Source organism: Staurois parvus, unplaced genomic scaffold, assembly GCF_062004578.1.
Source record: "Staurois parvus isolate SC_StPar_1 unplaced genomic scaffold, SC_StPar_1.0 ptg000829l, whole genome shotgun sequence".
Lineage (NCBI taxonomy): Eukaryota > Metazoa > Chordata > Amphibia > Anura > Ranidae > Staurois > Staurois parvus.
The window spans coordinates 1,371,002-1,395,867 of record NW_028318625.1 but is presented as its reverse complement, the minus strand read 5'-3'; the positions used below and the strand labels follow the sequence as shown (position 1 = coordinate 1,395,867).

The 24,866-nt window shown below is 43.2% G+C and overlaps 1 protein-coding gene across 1 annotated transcript in view; it reads right to left on the bottom strand.

The window, feature by feature from the left end:
* Window positions 1-24,866, bottom strand: part of TERT (telomerase reverse transcriptase) — a 192,456-nt gene that overhangs the window by 107,969 nt on the left and 59,621 nt on the right. Inside the window, exons 7-8 of the mRNA XM_089655257.1 lie at window positions 16,250-16,345; window positions 14,612-14,697 (exon numbers count right to left, since the gene is read on the bottom strand). Of these exons, the coding sequence (XP_089511383.1) occupies window positions 14,612-14,697; window positions 16,250-16,345 (182 nt within the window). The remainder of the gene's footprint in view (window positions 1-14,611; window positions 14,698-16,249; window positions 16,346-24,866) is intronic.

The following is a 24,866-nucleotide window of genomic DNA, read 5'->3' as shown; positions in this document are numbered from 1 at the left end:
TCCAGGTGAACCATAAGCAAAGAATACTGAAATTATTACCGACATGTAGGCCAACAGAGCCATACAAATATTAACTGAAGACACTGGCAAGAAGCCAAAAGGTCCCCTCAGGACCAAAAACAGGTTGGGGTTTGCACAATGTCTTGTGGACAAACACACAGCAGGTAAATGTAAGAAAAGCCCAAGAGGGGAGGAGCCCCAGCTTAAGGGGGAAAAATACAAAAAGAGGGAAGGAAATGTTAGAGCAATACCCCGCTATTCTAATGAACAAGGTTTAAGACACTAAGGATCAACCAAGTCCCCCAGATCAGGTTCCAGGAGGGTATTGATGCATAAATCAATAAATTGGTGTAGCGCTAATCCATATAACCCATATGAGTAAACAAACAAATACAAAATACATATAAAATATAAGATAATTTATTTAACAAATATAGTGATGTATCCAAAGTGATCTGCTCCTCTAGGGATCTATTGTGACACACGTACACGTGACACAACCGTGAAATAACAAAAATCAATATACAGTACTTTTTATTCAGATTGGAGTGTTGAATTTTATATGTGTTTTTGATAAAGTGGTTTTTTTATATTGATATGTTTATTTGGGGTATTTAAACACGTATCACTTTATTTAGGTGGATTATCCCCTTTGATTCGGGGATTCACTGTTTGTTGCATTAGGTCTGTTTATATTGATTCATTGATCCCAATTAGGGATTTGGGTTTTTTTTTGTTTGTAGCATTTTGATATTTTTCACTACATTGGGTCCAATTTGTTATTTCACGTTTCTGTGTCACGTGTACGTGTGTCACAATAGATCCCTAGAGGATCAGATCACTTTGGATACATCACTATATTTGTTATATAAATTATTATATTTTATATGTATTTTGTATTTATGTTTATTCATATGGGTTATATGGATTAGCGCTACACAAATTTATTTATTGATTTATGCATCAACACCTATAGGTTTAGGATTGGGTGTTAGCAGCTTATATTAGGTATATATCACTATTATTATTTAGAAGCACAGGAGGATCACATTATCATTTTTCCAAGAGGGTTTGCCATGCGGCGCCCCACCGCGTCCACATTGTTGCGGCGTGACTGATTTTCCAAACCTTCCAATCTATCAGCATTAGTAGAAGTGATCGACTGGCAACAAATACATAGGGACGTGTGATATGTGCAGTCACCTTCCAGGGTACTCACTCTTCCCTCCAAGGCTGCAGTGCGGTCCCACAGTTTCTGCATTTCTTGACACATCAGGGCCAACTCCATCCTCATCCCCTTCACCTCCCCAGTAAGGGCCACTATAGATGAGCAGGTTAGCCCACAAGTTGCTGGGTGACTGTCAGCCCCCTGTATCCTGTGCTCCTGTGTTGCTGTATTCTTGGATTTCCCATTGCTGACTCTGGACCGGTCTTGGCTTCTCTCCTGGCTCTGACCTTGGCTTGTTTATAAGGATTAATCTTGCTGCCTGCTTACTGTGTATGGCTTGATCTTCAGTAAACCTCTGATCCTGTTCCTGACTGACCTACCGTGTATGACCCCGGTGCGGGCTCCTGACACTGCACCTGCACTGCTGATATCTCTGCATGATCAAGACTTTGCCTGCACATCTACAGTGTCATCTTGTCATCTGCCTCGCTGACATCACTGCACAATCAAGTCTCCATCTGGTGCCTCATCTACACTGGTCTTCAGGGAACTACACAGCTGGCAACTCATGCTTCTTTTGGCGCAGCACTCCCTGTCTCCACACCTAAGGGTGCTCTGCAGAGAGGTGCAAGGGAAGACCTCTTGCGTGGTAGCCACTCTGATCATCTGCCTAGGATAACCTCAGACTGCAGTGCAAGTCTAACCTGAAAGGATCAGAGAGCTGGTCTGCGAGAACGTGACAGGCAGGTGGCATTCTTGAGATATGCCGATTTAAGCAATCTGTTAGCCCTATGCCTTGAGCCTTCTTTCCTGCTTTTTTCAACTCTGCTTCAGCTGGCCTCTGTCCATACCACTGTTTCTCACCTACTTGCTTGCTGTACTTACTGTGTCACTGTGTACTTGCTGTGAGAGACGAAGGAGAGAGGCGAAGCCGGAGCTGAGTCGCCTTCAATAGGCCGCTATCCTGAGCACCGAGCGCCCATCCCAAACCCAGCATCACATTGTAGTCTGCAGAGAGGAACGCTGTACAGAGCCCATTCCGGACAGAGGCCTTAGGTGCTGCAAACTGCCCAGGGGAAGGGGATTCTTATCAGTTTGTGACCAGACCAGGCTGATCCGGTTCTGAAGGAGATCTTCAGCAGACATCTTTGAGATTTACATATATGCGCATAAAGGTTGCGCATCTGGTGAGTGCGTATTTCTAACAATTTCACGGCACGTTACCAGGATGTTGTAAGGAGCACCTATCTGAGATCCCCTCAGATGGATCATCACTTCTAAGCACTTTATATGAACGGTTTTCAGGACTGTGTATGGTTATTAACACTCAGCACATCTATAGTGCTCACCAATATCACCTTTAGCTTTGCATTCTGCACTTTTGTCACTTTATATCCACATCTGGGTTTAGTGCAATGTATGTGTATATATACATTTGAACTTTGTTATTAGGTATTCCAGCCCCGCACCTCTGTGTTTTTCTTGATATCCTTAGCCCCCAAGTGCAGAACCTTAAATTTAACAACATTAAACCTCATTTGCCAAATAGTTGCCCAATTAGCAGCCAATTAGCATACCCTGAATACATGGTCAGTAACTTTTTGAAAATCTGTTTTTACCATTGCACCCATTATCCTTGAATAAAAAGGTACCTTAACCACTTGCCGACCGCGCATAGCCGAATGACGGCTTCACCGCGGCCGGCCAGTTCTGGGAGGGCGTCATATGACGTCCTCCCGTGATCGCGCTTCTCGCGCGCCCCCGGCGGCGCGCATCGGGTACTGTCCGTGACGGCTGTGTCCCTCGGACACAGGACATTAGGAAGAGGGGGGTGAACAGCCACTTACAGCTGCTGATTACATTTGTGGTCGCTCTTCATTGGACAGAGCGATCACAAATGTAAACACAGCAGGGTCATGGCTGGGTTTTCTCTCTCCTTTCCTCACACCAATACCGAGTGTGAGGAAAGGAGAATCGGTTCTTACAACTGTGAGTGGGATATACAGTGCCCTGACTGTGATATACAGTGCCCTGACTGTGATCTACAGTGCCCTGACTGTGATCTACAGTGCCCTGACTGTGATCTACAGTGCCCTGTCTGTGATCTACAGTGCCCACCTGTGCTTTACAGTGCCCATCAGTGCTATACAGTGCCAATCAGTGCTATACAGTGCCAATCAGTGCTCTACAGTGCCCACCAGTGCTCTACAGTGCCAATCAGTGCTATACAGTGCCCATCAGTGCTCTACAGTGCCCACCTGTGATCAACAGTGCCCATCAGTGCCCACCTGTGATCAACAGTGCCCATCAGTGCTCTACAGTGCCCACCTGTGATCTACAGTGCCCACCTGTGATCTACAGTGCCCATCAGTGATCTACAGTGCCCTGTGCTCTACAGTGACCATTTGTGATCTACAGTGCCCATCTTTGCTCATCAGTGCCCATCTGTGATCTACAGTGCCCATCTGTACTCATCAGTGCCTGCCAGTGTGTATATCAGTGCCTGTCAGTGCCCCTCGGTGCCCACCAGTGAGTGCCCATCTGTGCATGTCAGTGCCCACCAGTGAGTGCCCATCTGTCCTCATCAGTACCCGTCAGTGAGTGCACATCAGTGCCCATCAGTGCTCCTCGGTGCCTGTCAGTGCCCATCTGTGCTCATCAGTGCCCAACAGTGAATGCCAGTGTGTATATCAGTGCTCATCTGTGCTCCTCGGTGCCCACCAGTGAGTACTCATCTGTGCCCGTCAGTGCTTATCTGTGCTCATCGGTGCCCGTCAGTGCCCATCTGTGCATGTCAGTGCCCACCAGTGAGTGCCCATCTGTGCTCATCAGTACCCGCCAGTGAGTGCACATCAGTGCTCATCGGTGCCTGTCAGTGCTCATCAGTGCCCACCAGTGAGTGCCCATCTGTCCTCATCAGTGTCCACCAGTGAGTGCACATCAGTGCCCATCTGCTCATCGGTGCCTGTCAGTACCCATCTGTGCTCATCAGTGCCCACCAGTGAGTGCCCATCAGTGCTCAACTGTGCATATCAGTGCTCATCAGTGCCAATCTGTGCACATCAGTGCCCATCAGCAAGGGCTCATCAGTGCTCATCAGTGCCCATTAGTGAGGGCTCATCAGTGTCCACCAGTGCTGCTTCATCACTGCAGCTTATCAGTGCTCATCAGTGTCCACCAGTGCGGCTTCATCACTGCAGCTTATCAGTGTACATCAGTGCCACTTATTCATACACATCAGTGGATCCTCATTAGCACCCATCAGAGCACATCAGTGGCAGTTTATCAGTGCAGCCCATTATTGCACATCAGTGCAACCTCATCAGTGTCCATTAGTGCAGCCTCATCAGCACCCATCAGTGCACCCCCAACAGCGCACCCTCATCAGTGCTCAGCAGTGCACCCCTATAATCACCAACAAGTGCAGCCTCATCAGCACCCGTCAGTGCACTCTCATCAGTGGATCCCCATCAGCGCACCCTCGCCAGGACCTAGCAGTGTACCCCCATCAGCACCCACAAGTGCAGCCTCATCAGCACCCATCAGTGCAGCCTCAACTGCCCCAGTATGTCCAAAAAATTATTTTCTTGCGAGGAGGCGTACCAAATTTTATCCATGACCGACGAGAGCAGCGGGGAGCTCTCAGAGCATGATTCTGATTTGGATTATGAGCGTGGTTCTGATTTGGAGTATGAGCCCGTTTTAAGCAGTGGATCGGTTACAGAATCATCATCGGAGGAGGAGGAAATTGTGCCCATCAAACGAAGGCGTTCTGGTGAGGAGCAGGCTACCACAAGTAGCGCGGTGGCATCCACTAGCAGAGCAGTGGCTTCCACAAGAAATGGAGGACGTCAAGAAAGACCAGGTCCTAGTCAGGTGTTACCTCAGCCCCAAAGGGTTAGGACCCATGCCACTCTTCCATATGCCCTTCAAAACCCCCTATGGCTTCCCTCTAACTCTGGAGCAGCTAACATCCCCCCTTTTATTGCCCAGCCAGGAGTCCAGGTAAACACAGAAAATTTTGCCCCTATTGATTTTTTTAATTTAATTTTTACCAATGACTTTCTAAATTTAATTGTGGACCAGTGTAACCTCTATGCCCAACAGTTCATAGCTACAAACCCAGATTCATGTTATGCCCGTCCCTATCAATGGAAGCAGTTGACAGTGGAGGAATTTAAAACATTTTTGGGCCTCACATTTAATATGGGACTCACAAAAAAAAATCAATTACACTCCTACTGGTCTACCCGCCCAATCTATCACATGCCAGTTTTCTCATCAGTCATGTCCAGAACAAGATATCAAATGATCATGAGGTTCCTGCATTACAACGATAACACCCAGTGCCTTCCCCAAAAAGACCCAGAATATGATAAACTATATAAAATTCGGCCACTCCTTAATTTCTTCTCTGATAAATTTGCCCAATTATTTGTCCCAGACAAACACATCTGCGTGGATAAGTCACTTGTCCCCTTCAATGGCAGGCTGAGTTTCAAGCAGTTTATCCCCAGCAAAAGGGCCCAATATGGGATTAAACTTTATAAGTTATGCGACAGAGCCACGGGGTACGTGTACACCTTCCACGTGTACGAAGGAAAGGACAGCCAACTGCATCCCCCTGAATGCCCAGATTATATTGGAGCATGTGGAAAAGTTGTTTGGGAGCTTGTGTTTCCACTCTTTGAAAAGGGTTATCATCTCTATGTTGATAACTTTTACACCAGCTTACCCCTTTTCCGCAATCTTCACCGAAGGAGAACACTAGCATGTGGCACCGTGAGATCGAATAGGAAGGGATTCCCGCAAAGGCTGGTGAACACAAGACTACAGAGAGGGGAGTCGGTGACTTTGCGGAACAAAGAGATATTGGCTTTGAAGTGGAGGGACAAACGAGACATCTACATGCTCTCATCAATTCATAATGACAACCACGTGCAAATCACCAGAGGAAATGGCACATTCCAAAAACCAGAATGTGTCCATGATTATAATTTATTCATGGGGGGAGTTGACTTCAATGATCAGATGATCCAGCCCTACCTTGCTGTAAGAAGAACCCACCATTGGTATAAAAAAGTCTCCATTTATTTTTTTAATTTGGCCATTTATAACACATATATAATCTACCGGAAATCCACCGAGACACCCATGTCCTTTCTTTGGTATCAGGAAGAAATTGTCACTGCCCTTTTGTACCCTGGAGGCCCACCAGAAAGTGTTCACTCAGATGTAGTGAGTAGACTCCAGGAACAGCATTTTCCTGAAAAAGTCCCTCGCAGAGAAGGAGGTCAAAGACGTCAAAAAAAATGTCGGGTGTGCACCAGAAGAGGAGTTAGACGAGACACCAGCTTTTATTGTCCTCAGTGTCCTTCCCAACCAGGCCTCTGCATAGGTTACTGTTTCCGCCGTTACCATACTTCTGTAAAATATTAGTGAAGTATGGTAAACGTAATTATGAATTTCCTGCCATTCACTCCTCATGCCTCTGCCTGCTCCTGAAATGACCCTATCTTGTTATTTGACAACGCCACTGCCTGCTGCCTAAACTGACCATACCACTGCCTGTTCTGGAACTGACCCTGGCCTGTTATTCGACCACGCCTCTGCCTGCCGCCTAAACTGACCATATCTCTGCCTGCTCTGGAAATGACCCTGGCCTGTTTATTGACGATGCCTCTGCTTTCCATCAGAACTGACCTCGGCTTGTTAATTGACCACGTTTTTTGCCCGCCGCTTGGACTGTTCTTTTGCCCTGCTTTTGTAGTATTATGATTCAAAATAATACAGGGGTCTCACATATGTGAGGGGCTTCAGAATAGTTTTTCGGAGTGGAGAAAACTAAGTTTTTGGTTTTCTCTGGGTTTTATAATTCCCGAAAAAGGGTCTGTTAGTCCGGAGGCTTCGAAGAGATGGGTGGGACGAAGCCTCTACCCCTGTCTTAGCTGACGGGGCCCTAAACCTGATATTTCTGCCTGCTGCCAACTTATTGCCAACATGCCGCTGCCTGACACATGAACTGACCACGCCTCTGCCTGCTACCTGTACCATGGACCATGTTCCTGCCTACTACTGGGACTGATATTTTGGCTATGCTGTGTCTCTGCCTTGACAATCCTTTGGCTGCTGACCACATCTCTGCCTGCTGCCTGGACCAATGGTTTGGCTGCACTGATGATATATCTGCCTGCTTCCTGTACTGACAATGGACAATAATCCTGTCTGCTGCCTGGACAATTGCTTTTGATGTAGCTGACCACATCCCTGCCTGCTGCCTGGATCAATGCTCTCCTCTGTAGACAACTGCACTACTAAAACCACAGGTAATCTTTTGCTTACCATTTTCTCAAATGTATTTTGGGGTGTAATTCTTGGTATGTACATGCTATATGTTAGAAATATGAAGGGCCTTCAAAAATGATAGGTTGTCTGGAAATTAGATGTGTAATTTATGTCCCTAGAACACCTACCTTGATGTTGGGCCTCTGTATGCGGCCAGGCTTTTATAAAGTGTCACACATGTGGTATTGCCATACTCAGGAGGAATAGCAGAATGTATTTTGGGGTATATTTTGTGGTATTTACATGCTATGTGTTAGAAATATCTTATAAATGAACAACGTTGTGTAAAAAAAAAAAGTTTTCATTTTCTTTTTACATATTTCGAAAACTTGTGGAAAAAAATGACACGTTCAAAAGACTCATTATGCCTCATAGAATATATGTTGGGGTGTTTACTTCTCAAAATGGGGTCATTTTGTGGGTAATTCCATTGTCCTGGTGCTTCAGGGCCTTCAAAGTTGTAATAGGTAGTCAAGATATTAGATGTGTAATTTATGTCCCTAGAACACCTGATGGTGCGCCTTGCATGTTGGGCCTCTCTATGTGGTCAGGCTGTAGAAAAGTCTCACACATGTGGTATTACCATACTCAGGAGGAGTAGCAGAATGTATTTTGGGGTGTATTTTGTGGTATTTACATGTTATGTGTTAGAAATATCTTATAAACCGACAACTTTGTGTAAAAAAATAAAGTTTTAATTTTTTTTCCACATTTTCTGAAAACTTGTGGAAAAAAACGACATGTTCAAAAGACTCATTATGCCTCTTAAAAAATACGTTGGAGTGTTTGCTTTCCAAAACTGGGTCATTTTGTGGGTGCTTCCTTTGTCCTGGTCCTCCAAAACCATCAAAAGTGTTTTAGGTTGTCAAGAAATTAGATGTGTAATTTTTGCCCTTAGAACGCCTAAAGGTGCTACTTGGATGTTGGGCCTCTGTATATGGCCAGGCTGTAGAAAAGTCTCACACATTTGCTATTGCCATACTCAGGAGAGGTAGCAGAATGTATTTTGAGGGTTTTTTTTGGGTATTTACGTGCTGTGTGTTAGAAATATTTTATAAACGAACAACTTTCTGTAAAAAAAAATATGTTTTCATTTTCTTCCCGCATATTCTGAAAACTTTGGGAAATAATCGACATGTTCAAACGACTCATTATGCCACACGGAATATACGTTGGGGTGTTTGCTTCTCAAAATGTGGTCATTTTGTGGGTAATTCAGTTGTCCTGGTGCTTCAAGGCCTTCAAAAGTGTAAGAGGTAGTCAAGATACTAGATGTGTAAATTATGTCCCTAGAACACCTGATGGTGCTCCTTGCATGTTGGGACTCTCTATGAGGTCAGGCTGCGGAAAAGTCTCACATATTTGGTATCGTTATATTCAGGAGGAGTAGTAGAATGTATTTTGGGGTGTATTTTGTGGTATTTACATGTTATGTGTTAGAAATATCTTATAAATGGATAACTTTGTGGAAAAAAAATAAGTTTTCATTTTCTTCCCGCATATTCCAAAAACGTTTGGAAATAAACAACATGTTCAAAAGACTCATTATGCCTCATGGAAGTTAGGTTGGGGTGTTTGCTTCTCAAAATGGAGTCATTTTGCGGGTAATTCAATTGTCCTGGTGCTTTAAGATCTTCAAAAGTGTAATAGGTAGTCAAGATGTTAAATGTGCAATTTATGTCCCTAGAACACCTGATGGTGCTCCTTGCATGTTGGGCCTCTCTATGTGGTGAGGCTGCGGAAAAGTCTCACACATTTGGTATCGTTATATTCAGGAGGAGTAGCAAAATGTATTTTGGAGTGTATTTTGTGGTATTTACATGCTATGCTTTAGAAATATCTTATAAATGTACAACTTTGTGTAAAAAAAATATATTTTCATTTTCTTCCCGCATATTCCGAAAACTTTTGGAAATAAACGACATGTTCAAAAGACTCATTATACCTCATGGATTATAGGTTGGGGTGTTTGCTTCTCAAAATGGAGTCATTTTGTGGGTAATTCCATTGTCCTGGTGCTTTAAGGCCTTCAAAATTGTAATACGTAGTGAAGATGTTAGATGTGTAATTTATGTCCCTAGAACACTTGTTGATGCTCCTTGCATGTTGGGCCTCTCTATGTGGTCAGGATGTTCAAAAGTCTAACACATTTGGTATCATTATATTCAGGAGAAGCAGCAGAAAATATTTTGGGGTGTAGTTGCAAGTATGCCTTTGCTGTGTGTGAGAAATAACTTGGTAATATGCCAATTTTTTTGGGAAAAAAAAAAAAAATAAAATTTAATTTTCCAAAGAATTTTTGGAAAAAACTACAGCTTCAAAAAACTCACCATGCCTCTTACTGAATACTTTGGAATGTCTACTTTCCAAAAAGGGGTCATTTATGGGGTATTTGTACTGTTCTGGCTTGTTAGGGCCTCAAGAAATGAGATAGGGCATCGGTACATCAGGTGTGACCAATTTTCAATGATTGGTACCATAGCTTGTAGACTTTCTAGCTTTCACACAGACCAAATAATATGCACTGATTTGTGTTATTTTTACCAAACAAATGTAGTAGTATAAATTTTGGTGAAGATATATGAAGAAAAATTACTTATTTGAAAAATTTTATAACAAAAACTAAGAAAAACTCATTTTTTTTCAAAATTTTCGGTCTTTTTTCATTTATAGTGCAAAAAATAAAAAACCCAGTGGTGAGTAAATACCACCAAAATAATGCTCTATTTGTGTGAAAAAAAGGACGAAAATTTTATATGGGTACAGTGTTGCATGACTGAGTAATTGTCATTCAAAGTGTGAGAGCGCTGAAAGCTGAAAATTGGCCTGGTAAGGAAGGGGGTATAAGTGCCCGGTAGGCAAGTGGTTAAGCAATATCACACTATGTGGTCTCTCATTGGGCACTCTGTGTGTCATCATTCACAGTGCCCATTTGGAGGATAGATGACCCTGATGGTGATACCTGGTAGCGGTTTCTGGTGACCTTTTCTGTGGAGCTGGGATGGTGATTCGTATGGTAACCTGACCCGAGATCTGATGACCTTTCTATAACCTGATGACGCAGGATTTATTATTGTGCATTTTAAACGCACATCTGGTGAGTGCGTTTTTTATCCATTCGTTTGGCTTGCACCTGTTGTCACTCCCGGATCAGGACGTCCACACACTTTGGAATTGTGATCTCTGTTTGATCCACACGATTATTTTGAACTAAATATATCACGATTAATCACCTTAAGGTGATACCACCTATCCACATTTATTTGAAATTGCATGGCAGTATGTTTACTAATATGTATTATCATTTAGCGCTGCACCAACTTATTTGAATACATATATACTATTGGAGGTTTTTTTTGGTTGCCTTTCGGTGTATCAGCTGCTTATTTATTTGAATACATATACATACATGTTTGTATGTATGTGTGTATAGACGTATTTACATATATATGTATATATACTCTTTGTTGTTCTTTTTGGTAGCGCTCACTAAAATTTCTTCTATTGCATGTGTAAGAAATTAATATGACAACTTTGTGTAAAAAAAAAATTTTTTTTTTTGGTATTTTTCCAAAAAAAACCCTTTTTAAAATTTTATTTTATGCCCAACATTAGAAGCTTCCACCACACATCCACCCAGCCTCCTACTGTAGGGCATACATGTAATGCTCTTTTTTGCATGCAGCCTGTCTTGATGTGGATAAATAATCTTGGCCAGAAAAAAGTGAAAAAAGTATGCCGAAGCATAGGAGCTACTACCCACTGACCACCTCACGCTGCTAATGCTTTGGCATACATGTTTTTTTTCAACTGTGGATGTGAAATTTCCTTCTACGGTTGACGTATGTATTCCGAGAACAGCACCCTGCTGCTGTTAGAATGCACAGATCAGTGCTGCAGCTGATCAGCATTCCTGCAAAGCAAACAACATTTAACAATAACACACAGTAACAATAAAACATTAATGCAATAAAACAATTTTTTTTTAACTTTTTTTGTAGCTAAGCTTTTCAGAACAATAACCTTTCCAGCAATAGATTTTAGGGTATCTTAAAATGTGAGACAGTTTTATGACTACCTAACATCTTTAGAGACCCTTCTTGTGCAAAATTGTGTGCCCTATACAGTGTCCTGCTGTTAAAAAAAAAAAAAAAAAAAAAAAAAAAAAAAAAAAAAAAAAAAGGTGTCTCCTTCTGTGTTGACTACAGACATAACATCTTTTTGGGTGACTTTTGTGTCAGAGTACCAGGGAGGACATTATACACAGCCAATTCAAAGACAGTTTTTTTGTACCAATTTCTAGCTTTTAGGCAGCTAAATACGGCTTCATCACTTGGTCCTACACCTATGCCTCCCACATAAAGATTATAATCTTGGACACAGAGAAACAGAAAAGTGACGGCAGAAAAAGAAAAAAAAGAAGACTTTTTTTTTTTCTGAGTATAGATCTAGGTTTGTTCCAAGCATGTTTGAAGCCATTTACTGTTGACTGGCTCATTACCTGGAAGTTTATTCAATGCATCAGTCAGTAGAATAATACTTTCTAAGATTAGTTTTGAACTTTCCTCCAGTTTGTTTGAGGTCATGTCCCCATATCTGAAAAAGAAGCAGAAGCTTCGAAATGCATTACCGCCCCCCCCGTACAGAGTGACATCTCCTTGGTGTCATCACGTCCGGTACCACACCATCTTTGCGTTCCATGCTGGTTCCAGCAACGACTGGACACACACTGCTGCTCTTGTCTGCATTGGGATGACTACTTCATCCACCGGATCACCATGGGGACCTCCTCACATGAGTTTACATGCAAAATCATTTCTGTCTAACAGTGAGTTCCCAATTAGCTTATTTTTAATAAACGGAATTGCCAATATACTGCACTTACTCTGGCATCCCTCTGTGTTCTTTTCATATTCTGACAGTGAAGCTTTCCCTTCGCTCTACACTGTCGTGCTCAAAATCCTGCAGGCCTCTTCACTAGTGTACCTTTGAGACATTGTATGCAATAAATTTACAGGTACCTAGTGCAACTATGGGTAAAAGAGCTCCTGGCTGTCTGGGAGAGGTTGCACGCTAAAAAATAAAATGTATCTGCTAGTTCTAGCAGAGATCAGGCCTGATCTTCCTAACACTGAGATTTTGTGCACAATGTATAAAGTGTGGCAGTGATCAGAAATTATACTGACACTGCACTTTTAGGGGGAAGGAGAGGAAACTAAACACGTGGTGGCAGTGAATGGGGCTTGATACTACTAACATTGCGTTTTAGGGACACTATACTATTGGGGACACTGGTATAGTTCTGATCGTGATCAAGATACTGATCTGTTCAGACACTATACTAGTAAATGTGATTATAGTGTAGCACGGTTAGTGTTGCCGGCAATCAAGGGGTAAATGTGGATTGCGTGTGGAGAGCGATCTGACGTTCTCTAAAGTTAGCTGGGAGGGACACTGATGCTATCTGAAGTCACCTGTGACACTATTACAGTGATCACTAAAAAAAAACGCTGAACACTGTATTAATGACACTCACACAGGGCAATCAAAGGGTTAATTGAATGGCATTTAGAGTTAAATGTACCCAACTAGGTGTATGCAAATGTAAATGTACTGTTTCTCTTCACTGGTTCTGCTTTCTTCTCTCCCTGAACCGAAAAGAGCGCTGGGAGAGAAGAACAGTGCAGATCCTGTACCTGTGTTTACAAACATTGAAACATGCTGTGCTTTGCTACAGCCGATCATTAGGTTCAGGCTCAAATTCATTGGTCAGAACCTGATGCTAAACTAGTGCTGTACTGGATCACAGCACAGTAGCGTGCACGTCCTAAATCTGGAACAGGCTGGATGACGTACATGTACTTGATCCAGCCTGCCCGTGCCACCCACCTGCAGTAAATGTACTGTGGGAGGACGGGGACTAGCTAAAATGTATATGAAGCCAAAAGTTTTTTTTTCTCTTAGTTTTACAAACAGAAGGGTGGGTTTAAATCCCCTGTCATTTGTTTTTCCACTGTGTGTCCAAATAGAGAAATGTCACTTTACTTCCTGTCATGGAGGTGCAATGGGTAATGCAAAGAAATATTTCCAAAGTGAACAAAATTCCGATCTTAGAGAGTTGTCATAAGAATCTGTGTTCTTATTGGATGATCTCCTCTCACTGTCATAACTCAAAAAACATATGCTTTCTCTTACTTCCTGTCTGGTGTCAAAAATCATAAGGAGAAAAAAGGAGACCCCCCCAGCAAGGAATTAGACAGCAATAACCCCTACTTTATCCAAGGTAAAAAAAACCTGTACGCATCCTTAAGATATAATTGAATAATTTTTTTTTGTTTTGGACAGAATGGAGATGGATTAGAATACGCATCAAGTATTTATTGCTGCCTGCATCCCCCCATTAGGGAGATTCTATTTGTCCTTTATCATTGAAAGTGAACGTAAAAAAAAAAAAATAATATATCACACATTTTGGGCTACCCTCAGAAAAGTAAGAGGGAAAATCTTCTAATGGGGACACTAGTTTTGGTGACCTGGGTGGGGGCCCCAAGGGATTTCCTTTATTTGCAGTAATTTCTGCTCACTTCCTGTTTTTGCTATGGGACAGGAAGTAAAAGTAAACCTCCCACATGGGACAGAGATGGCAAAAAAAACGGACAGGGGTTATAACTCTCCCTTACTCTATCCAAAATGAAAAACACGTTTTCTATAGTTCTACTTTAAATACATAATAGTTAGTATACTAGTCAGCAACAAGGTGGTGTCATTAATTTTAGAGGAACAGGTTTATAAAAAATATAAACTACAAAAATAGTACAGCATTGTACAAAAAGCTGTGATATCAATGGAAAGCATACATTACTGTATATCGGTGTTTCTCAACTCCAGTCCTCATGGACCCCCAACAGGTCATGTTTTCAGGATTTCCATTATTTTGCACAGGTGATTTGATCAGTTTCACTGCCTTAGTAATTACCACAGCTGTTTCATCTGAGGGAAATCCTGAAAACATGACCTGTTGGGGGTCCATGAGGACTGGAGTTGAGAAACACTGCTGTATATAAATATGTTGTACACAAAGTAAAAATGAAAACTTACTGTTTTTGTATTCTCAAGATGTGGTTACATATTATTTCTTGTAAAAACACTAGTAATTTGCTTGAGCTCTCATTCAGAAAAAGGTTCTGAAAAATAAAAAGTAAAATATTAAAATTTTAAAAGCTTAGGCATATGTCAAGGCAAAAAAAAATGAAGCCAAGCTCCCAGAAAGTGGCTTCCCAGCTGCCCATATATCAGGACTAACAGAAGAAAACTGTACATATGGCTGCAGACCGCATGCCCAACCACCTCTGCCTAATTAGGTATGACCTCTCAGAGCTGCAGAGGGTGGAAAAAAGGGAACCTGAATGGTTACTTTGGACAACGACAAGGGTCCATTCACCCTTAACACGCAGCAACACACGATCGCAGGTGTGGTGCTATCTTGGGGTTTCGCAACAACCTACTACAGTAGCATGCAATGCACCTTACCTAAAATACACATGCTGTGCATTGTAGAGTGCGGTTAACAAAAATGTTAGCCCATTTTGTTTGCATGAAGATGTGCTGCCAGTCCATTTAGATAATGGGCTGCCTTTTTACACAGTGCTTTCAGACACAATTACACACTGTTCTAACCCAGATGCTTTAATGCAATGCATAGTGCAAATGGGCCCTAAAGTTGTAGTCTTCCTTTAACCACCTCCCGTCCGCCATATAGTCCAATGACGGGCGCAAGGTGGTTCTCTCGTTCTCCTCCCATTCTCACCGCGCAGCGCGGTGATCGGCAGTGCGCTGTGTCCCTCGGACACAGCAGATCACCGATCCACGGAAAGAGCCGAAGATGTCGGCTCGGTCATGTGATCAGCTGTGTCCAATCACAGCTGATCACATGTAAACAGGGAAATGCCGGTTATCGGCATTTCTCTCCTCCCAAGCTGTCACGCTGACAGCTCGAGAGGAGAGCCAGTAATCGGCATTCTGCGGAGAGGACATTACACTGATCATCAGGGCACTGATGATCAGTGTACCCTGATGATCAATGTGGCCCCAGAAGTGCCACCTGTCAGTGTCCATCAGTGCCAGCTGTCAGTGCTGAACAGTGCCATGTGCCAGTGCCCATCAGTGCCACATATCAGTGCTTACCAGTGCACATCAATGCCACATAGTGCCCATCTGAGCTGCCTTTCAGTGTCACCCATCGGTGCCAGTCAGTGCCACCTATCAGTACCTATCAGTGTCAGTCAGTGCCGCCTATCAGTGCCAGTCAGTGCCGCCTATCAGTGCCCATCAGTGATGCCTGTCAATGCCCACCATGCCACCTATCAGTGTCCATCAGTGCAGCCTATCAGTGCCCATCACTGCAGCCTCATTAGCGCACATCAGTGAAGGAGAAAAATCACTTATTTACACAATTTTATAACAAACTAAGAAAAACCTTTTTTTTTTCAAAATTTTCAGTGGTTTTTGGTTTAAGAAAAAATAAAAAACCCAGAGGTGATTAAATACCACCAAAATAAAGTTCTGTCACAAAAAAAGATAAACATTTCATATAGGTACAGTGTTGCATGACCGCGCAATTGTCATTCAAAGTGTGACAGCGCTGAAAGCTGGAAATTGGCCTGAGCAGGAAGGGGGTATAAGTGCCCTGTAGGCTAGCGGTTAATTTATATAAATCTGCTTTTGTGGTGTCTGTACCTGTTCCACAATGATGCTGTTTTGCACTAAGTTTCTCTCTTGAAGGTGTGACAAAAAACATTTCATGTTTGGCATTAAATCGGTGAAAGTAGACACCTGAAAAAGAGACATATGTGAAACTCAAGCAAGTAATATCTTGATTGGAAGCAGCTCTGCCAAAACTGCACAACATACTATAGCTAGCAGAACTTGAGCACCTTACAGGTTTTCACAGTGTTTTAATTACACTACAAAAATTCTAGTCATACAACATTGGGAAAATAACAATTGTTTTTAAATAAAAAATAAAAGAATGAAATACAGTATGACCAAGTACAGTTTTTCAACTAGAAGTATCCACTGGGACTATTAAAGTATTAAGTAAATCCAATTGATTCTCACATGCGACATAAAATATTAGTAAATAAAATAAAATTTAAAAAGTTGTTTTCAATATTTTAAGTAAGCCGCTTTCATTTAAAGTATACCTGGTGATCCTGCAATGAGGGTCTTTGTTTAGGCACTTCTTGTTACGACAAAGAAATAGACAAAGCACCTTGTACTTGTGAACGGTGTCTGTATTTGTTAAAAAAATACTTCTAAAATGCTACTCATGAAATTAGAAGAATAAAATGCTTATAAAAAGTATCACATCTGGGCTAAACCAGGCACCATCAGGCCAGATACTTAAAGTCTTTACATGTCTCCACAAATGCTGATGCCAGCCAACAGTGTGCACAGTTTGTAATAGGGCTTATGGCTAACACATTTCCAAGCTCAAGTCCCCTTCATCAGATCCTTAGAATACAAAAAAAAAATTAACGTGACAGTTGTGTCAGGTGTAAATTCAGGAATTTAAGGAATTTGCTTCCTAACAAATCTCTTTTAAAACACCTGGATTAAAAAATTACTTTCCCATTTGCAGAAACTGTATAAGTAATCTGCGAAAACACTCAAGAAAACCATAATGAGTAGGTAAGGTGTAGTGCAGTAAGAATGATTAGTTAACGACTTCCAGCCAGCCCGCAATGTACTGCGGCCAGGCGGCAGCTGCAGGCAAAGCGGCATACCCATACGTCACTCTGGCTGTACTAACACAAGGGGGCCCCCCCTTGCGACTGCTGTGCCTAGCGGACACAGCGGAATGACAATCCCGGTGAACAGGACCCAGTGATCATGTGATTGCTATGCAAATTCAGTGTTTTTGGTTTGATTACATTATTGAATTAAAATTCTTATTTTTAATAATTATTACATTATAATTCATGATTTCATGTTTCAAACTTTATCATGCTCGGGATGTTAACTAGACTTTTGTTTGGACAGATTTAAGTGAGTTATTCCTAAGAATCACAGGCCTACAATATAAAATATCAAAATTTCCATGAAAAACAATGGCCATGCTTTGACATTCAAAAATATTGACATTATCAGACCGCCAAGGAGGTTAAGTAGAAGAGGGGGTTGTTAATCAGTTTCAGCTGTTTTGGTGTTAATGACATTAACAACAGATGTACTAGAAGGGCGACGATGAGACGATCCCCAAAACAGGAATGGTTTTACAGGTGGAAGCCACTGACTTTTTTTCCCTACTCATCTTTTCTGACTGTTTTTCACTAGTTTTGCATTTGGCTAGGGTAAGTGCCACTACTTGTAACATGAGGCGATACCTGGACCCTACAGAGGTTGCACAGGCAGTCCAACTCCTCCAGGATGGCAAATCAATATGTACCATTGCCAGAAGGTATGCTGTGTCTCCCAACACAGTTTCAAGAACATGGAGGAGATTCAAGGAGACAGGCAGTTACTTTAGGAGACCTGGACAGGGCCATAGAAGGTTCTTAACCCATCAGCAGGACCGGTGTCTGCTCCTTTGTGTAAGGAGGAACAGGATGAGCACTGCCAGAGCCCTACAGAATGACCTCCAGCTGGCCACTGGTGTGAATGTCTCTGACCAAGCAATCAGAAAGACTTCATGAGGGTGGCCTGAGGGCCCGACGTCCTCTAAGTGGGCCCTGTGCTCACTACCCAACACCACAGAGCTCGACTGGCATTTGCCATTGAACACCAGAATTGGCAGGCGCCCTGTGCTTTTTACAGATGAGAGCAGGTTCACCCTGAGCAAGTGACAGATGTAAAAGGGTCTGGAGAAGCTGTAGAGAATGTTATGCTGCCTGTAACATTGTTCAGCATGACCGTTTTGGTGGTGGATCAGTGATGATCTGTGGAGGCATGTTCATGGAGGGATGCACAGACCTCTACAGGCTAGACAATGGCACCCTGACTGCCATTAGGTATTGGGATGAAATCCTTGGATCCATTGTCAGACCCTACGCTGGTGCAGTGGGTCCTGGGTTCCTCCTGGTGCATGACAATGCCCGGCCTCATGTGGCGAGAAAATGCAGGCAGTTCCTGAAGGATGAAGGAATTGATACCATTGAATGACCCCCATGCTCATCTGACCTAAATCCAATAGAACACCTTTGGGATTTCATGTTTCAGTCCATCCGACGCCGCCAGGTTGCACTTCAGACTGTCCAGGAGCTCAGTGATGCCCTGGTCCACATCTGGGAGGAAATACCCCAGGACACCATCCGTTGTCTCATTAGGAGCATGCCTTGACATTGTCAGGCATGCATACAAGCATGTGGGGGCCATACAAACTACTGAGTACCACTTTCAGTTGCTGCATTTAAATTTCAGCAAAATGGACTAGCCTGCTACATAATTTTTTCACTTTGAGTTTTGGGGTATCTTTGAATTCATTCCTCTGTAGGTTGATAATTTTCATTTCCATCAAACGATGGGGTATGCTTACATTCCTAACACATTACCCAGTTCATATCAGTATAGATATTTATACTGTTCCTTTGTTTTTTGTACACTGCTCAAAAAAATGTAGACTTCCTTATTGTTCATACCATAAGCATAAAAAGACAGCAAAACATGGCTCTGGGGACATCAGTAGATGCATTTCAATGAAGCACTAAAGGAGTGTGAAATGTGTCTACTGATGTTCCCAAAGGCTTGTATTGCTGCCTTTTTATTCTTGTGGGATGAACAATAAAGAAGTCTGCGGTTTGTATATTGAAGTGTCACCACCTTCTTCATGTTCAGCTCTTTTTTGCTTGTTTAAAGGCCGTGACATTGCCTGAGATAAATTCCTGTATCAGGTTACATACCTTGTGGCAGATGAGCTGCCTGGATTGACAAGGGTCCTTCAAAAAATTATGAATGTTGTGGAGAGTGGCTTACTCTTTTTTCAAGCTTTCACTTGTTTGTTACTTAGTGTTTAGGAATCCATAGAACCCCTCATCCACAGGGATGATCTGTGAATTGAGATCTGCTCCTGTGTATCTTCCTGTTTTGTCTTCTGAACAGTGAAGTTTTCACATTGCCATTTCATCCATCTATGCCTGCTCTTGTGATGCAGACATATGGATTTTCTCATACGGTTTGTTAAAATGTGATCAATGTACCTTTGACATGACAAATGTTTGCAAATAACAAGGCTTGTATTGATGAAGCAGCCCAAGTATACAAACCACCCAGCAGGTAACATTCACAGTTCTGTGCAGCTTGCAGAATATAGCGGATAAGATGCACTAACAGCTTCTGTCTCTAAGGGCAGAACGTGACATGGCCTGAACTGTAAGAACCCAAAGGGGGAGGTTTCCGATAAAGGATGGCATGTCCCTACTTTCCTTACCACTGATCACTTTCCCTGACAGACGGGTGCTCTTTCCCCACACTATCACTTTCCCTGACAGATGGGTGCTCTTTCCCCACACTATCAACTTACCAAAAAGCATGGGGGCAGGCACCTAAAAAGGCTCTGCTGACGCAAGATGGTCACCTGGGTCAGCTGGATGCAGCATAGCCAGCTGGAATGCGGTCTCTAAGGGCCAGAAATCATAGAGAAACCAGGATTCTCCTAACTTCCTCTCAATCTGCAACACCACTCTGGCCGCGCGCCACCTACAGTGGAGAAAGCAGACAGCACCTGCTTACATGTGGTTCAACTGACCGACCAACTGCCCCCTCATCTTAACAAGACCTAAGGGACACTGGATGAACTCATTCAGCTAGGTTATACTGCTAGGAGACTGGGCACTGGAAAGCAAACTCTTAGGACAGCATAGTATAATTCCTCCCATTCACAGTATGCCACAGCTTTGTAGCAACGTAATAGTAGGAGTGGGTTGTTCGAACTGAGGGGAGGGACCATGTCTTTTACTGTACTCCAAGAAAAAGATTTTATGTTAAGTCAAAAATAATTTTCTTCATTGTACGTTCAAGAACACAAGATGAAGTAATTCAGGTAAATTGGGATATCCAAAAGCAGTCCAACTGAGGATTTGGATTGCAGTTTTGTCCATTCCTAACAGGTCAAACCACAGGCAAAAAGAGAGCTTGACAAAATGTACAGGGTGCCTGAAGAACTTTGCAACAGACTGAACAGGCCTGAATGACTACCTTGTAAAACATAGTAAATAGGGTCAGCCTTGCAAATCTGAAAAACAGATGCGATAGAGTGCACTTTGACAGGGAAAAGTGGAAACTTGTGTGACGACAGCGGCTTCAGACCCCAGCCCTTCTCACCAAACTCGCGACCGAAGGACTAGTCAATCTAAAGCCGCGCTGTCACGTGCGTAACAATGCCACGCCCAGCTGCACCCTGCACACAGCTAATGGACCACAATCTGTGTATCTGCAGCCTGAGAGCGATTGTTACTGGGTCAGGTTAATTACGCAATTAACCCTTCACACTGCCACCACCTCCTTTTTGTACAGAGAAAGAGGAAACTCACCAATATCAGTAATAACACTATGATGTTTGAATAATCGTTTGTATACACGTCACAGCAGACAGATGTATTCAGACGATTAAAACACACAGTAGCGTTCTTCAGAGACAGGGGTGCTTTAGTTTGCATGAAAGAGCTGTAGAAACAGTTCAACACTTTCAGAAAGTAAGATTACTAAAAAGGTCAAACGGGTGCAATAAAAATATTTACAGAAAAAGATGTAGCCAATATCTATATATAAATATACAGAAAGCAATAGCACAGCAAAGAGATAACAGAAAGGAATTTAGATAAGAGTACTTGCCAGTCAGCCTTGGTTTAAGCAGCCTCCAAGTTTCAGAGCCAAAAGGATGCTTTTATCTCCCACTGTTAGTTCTGTTAAAAAAGGAAGATTCTTCAACTTCTCACAACTCAGCTTTTTCTAGCAACTCCATATGGTGTCTCCCTGGAGCAGTAAACCAATCGCCTCATTTGGGGAGGGAGTTGTAGGAGGAGACCCAAGCTATGACCAAAAATGCTCATAGCTCATATTATGGTTCATAAATTAATCTCAGTGCATTTAGCAGCCTTGCCACTAGTAGATTAACATACAGACACATCTGCTGAATGGTTAGATATGAAATATGACATCTGTTTGAATGGTTCAGAAGATATAATTTTCTGCTCTCCTGTATATGTCAGATAGGGGGTGTAAAATACCAGGAGACTGGTCTCAAAGTGAGCCATCTGAATATGGGCTCCACGTTTATGTAATTATGTCCTATTTGAAGGTATAAACTTATATGAAAAAGTGAGTTTTTAAATGTAAATCTGTTTTTACGACTCCCTGGAATGCCTTGGAGCTCAGTGAAGGACTTGGTTTATGGCTTGACGAGCCCTTCGCTAGCAAGAGTTTCCTAGACAGAGGGGCACCAGATAGTGTGTGATTTAGAACCATGACGCCCTCCCAATGAGTTTGCTGCCTGTGATCTGCATCAAACAGACCACATGTCACTCACGAGAGAGGGAGGGGGGATGAGGAAAGCTGATTTGGGAGTAGGACATGATAGAAGATGGAAGACCCTTAACAAGATGGAGGACCGCGTCCATCTCTGTATGCATGATTGCTACACCTTGTACTTGAGTCTATAGGCTTGAGTGCTGGAGTGGGGAATCCACCTGATGATAGTGGAATGAGAAGCTGGCTGGTCCCTATGGGGACCTTTAAGAATGACAAACAGAGAATCAGAATGTCCAAAAGTGAGATTGAGATAGACTAACAGTCTGAAGTGGAGAGACAGACATGGAGGGGCAGTGAACAGCAAGATCAACCAGGTTTTTTGCAATCTTCTGAAAATTAATGCTCAAGGGGATGAGCGAGTATGCACACAATGTAATATACCATATATTGACCGTTTATAATGACTTGGGTTTGATTACACTACGTAAAGCACTCACTAGTGTATAATAATATATATTCAAATAAACCAACAAATAATCACCTACATAAAAAGTTAAGCAATATCCCAATATTTGCGGAAGAAGGGGGGGGAGCTGCTCACCATTAAAAGCCAATGTTCATATTTATTAAAAAGTATCCATTGCACAAACTGTACCACCTGGCCCTTACAACCCTAACATGGAGCTCATTTGTACTCGTAGTAAAAGGACTGCTACAAATGTGTGTAGTACAGGGGTCAGCATGCCGTCAATCGTGATCAACCGGTGAACCACGAGGACTCCACAGGTGGATCATGACCATGGCTCTGCTTCTCCATGGCCTCTGTTGCTCTGTTAATTTTTTTTTGGGGGGGGGACAGGGAACACAGACCTGGGGCTTACAGGACACTACTATGAGGGCAGGGGACACTACAATGGGGGGGGGGGGGGGGATGTGAGGATGTGAAGAAGGTAAGGGACACAGCATTGGGAGGGTACAGAACACTACTAATGGGGGGGGGGGGGAAAGGGGGCAGAGGACACTACTGTGGGGGAGCAATGTGAAGAGGGCAGTGAACACTGCATTGGGGGAGGTACAGGACACTAATGTGGAGGGAGGGGGAAAGAGGACACTACAGTAGGGAAGGGTGATGTGAAGTCGGGTAGAGGACACTGCGTTGGGGGGTACAGGACACTACAGTGGGGGGTGATGTGAAGGTGGGGCAAATGACCCAGCTGTAGTGGGGCAGGGACATTAGGGGGGGGGGAGTGGTGATGTAAAGGGGGCAGAGGACACAGCACTGGGGGGTACAGGACACTACTGTGGGGGAGGGGGGCAGAAGACACTACGGCGGGGGGGAGAAGTGATATTGAGAGGGCACTACATTGTAATACAGAACAATGTGGGGGGGGGGGGGAGGCAGAGGACACTAAAGTGGTGGGTGTGATATGAAGGGGTACTGCGTTTGGGGGGTAGAGAACACTACTTCGGGTGGGGGGGGGGGCAGAGGGCACTGCTATGGGGGGCAGAGAACACTAAAGTGGGTGGGGGTGATATGAAGGGGCACTGCATTGGGGGGGTAGAGAACACTACTGTGTGGGTAGGGGGGCAGAGGGCACTGCTATGGGGGCAGAGGACACTACTGTGGGGGGAGGGATGTGAAGGGGGGGCAGAAGACACTATTGTAGGGGGTGATGTGAAGAGGGGCAGAGCACACTACAGTGACACACTATGTGTTCTTCATGCCGTCTTTTTATTGGGAGCTTTTCTTTCATTTTTGTAAGGGCACTGCCTAGTGCCTCCTCCCCCTTCCTAGGGATCTTTGCTTTCCTCCATGTTGTCCAGGTAGATCTCAACCTCTGAAAGGTTGCCTACCCCTTGTGTAGTGTATACTAGGCATAGGCTCACCACGCCCAATGTTCAGCCCTATGTAGCCACACCAACTTTTTACTGTGATGTGTACAACACACCATATGATCCCTTATCCAGACTGTCCCATACAGGTGAAACTCAAAAAAATTTGAATATCGTGCAAAAGTTAATTTATTTCAGTAATGCAACTTAAAAGGTGAAACTAATATATGAGATAGACTGTTTACATGCAAAGCAAGATAGTTCAAGCCGTGATTTGTCTTAATTGTGATGATTATGGCTTACAGCTCATGAAAACCCCAAATCCACAATCTCAGAAAATTAGATTATTGTGAAAAGGTGCAATATTCTCGGCTCAAAGTGTCCCACTCTAATCAGCTAATTAAGCCAGAACACCTGCAAAGGGTTCCTGAGCCTTTAAATGGTCTCTCAGTCTGGTTCAGTAGGAATCACAATCATGGGAAAGACTGCTGACCTGACAGTTGTGCAGAAAACCATCATTGACACCCTCCATAAGGAGGGAAAGCCTCAAAAGGTAATTGCAAAAGAAGTTGGATGTTCCCAAAGTGCTGTATCAAAGCACATTAATAGAAAGTTATGTGGAAGGGAAAAGTGTGGAAGAAAAAGGTGCACAAGCAACAGGGATGACCGCAGCCTGGAGAGGATTGTCAGGAAAAGTCCATTCAAAAGTGTTGGGGATTTTCATAAAGAGTGGACTGAGGCTAGAGTCAGTGCATCAAGAGCCACCACACACAGACGGATCCTGGACATGGGCTTCAAATGTCGTATTCCTCTTGTCAAGCCCCTCCTGAACAACAATGTCACAAGCGTCTTAACTGGGCTAAAGAAAAACCTGGTCTGTTGCTCAGTGGTCCAAAGTCCTCTTTTCTGATGAGAGCAACTTTTGCATCTCATTTGGAAACCGAGGACCCAGAGTATGGAGGAAGAATGGAGAGGCACACACTGCAAGATGCTTGAAGTCCAGTGTGAAGTTTCCACAGTCTGTGTTGATTTGGGGAGCCATGTCATCTGCTGGTGT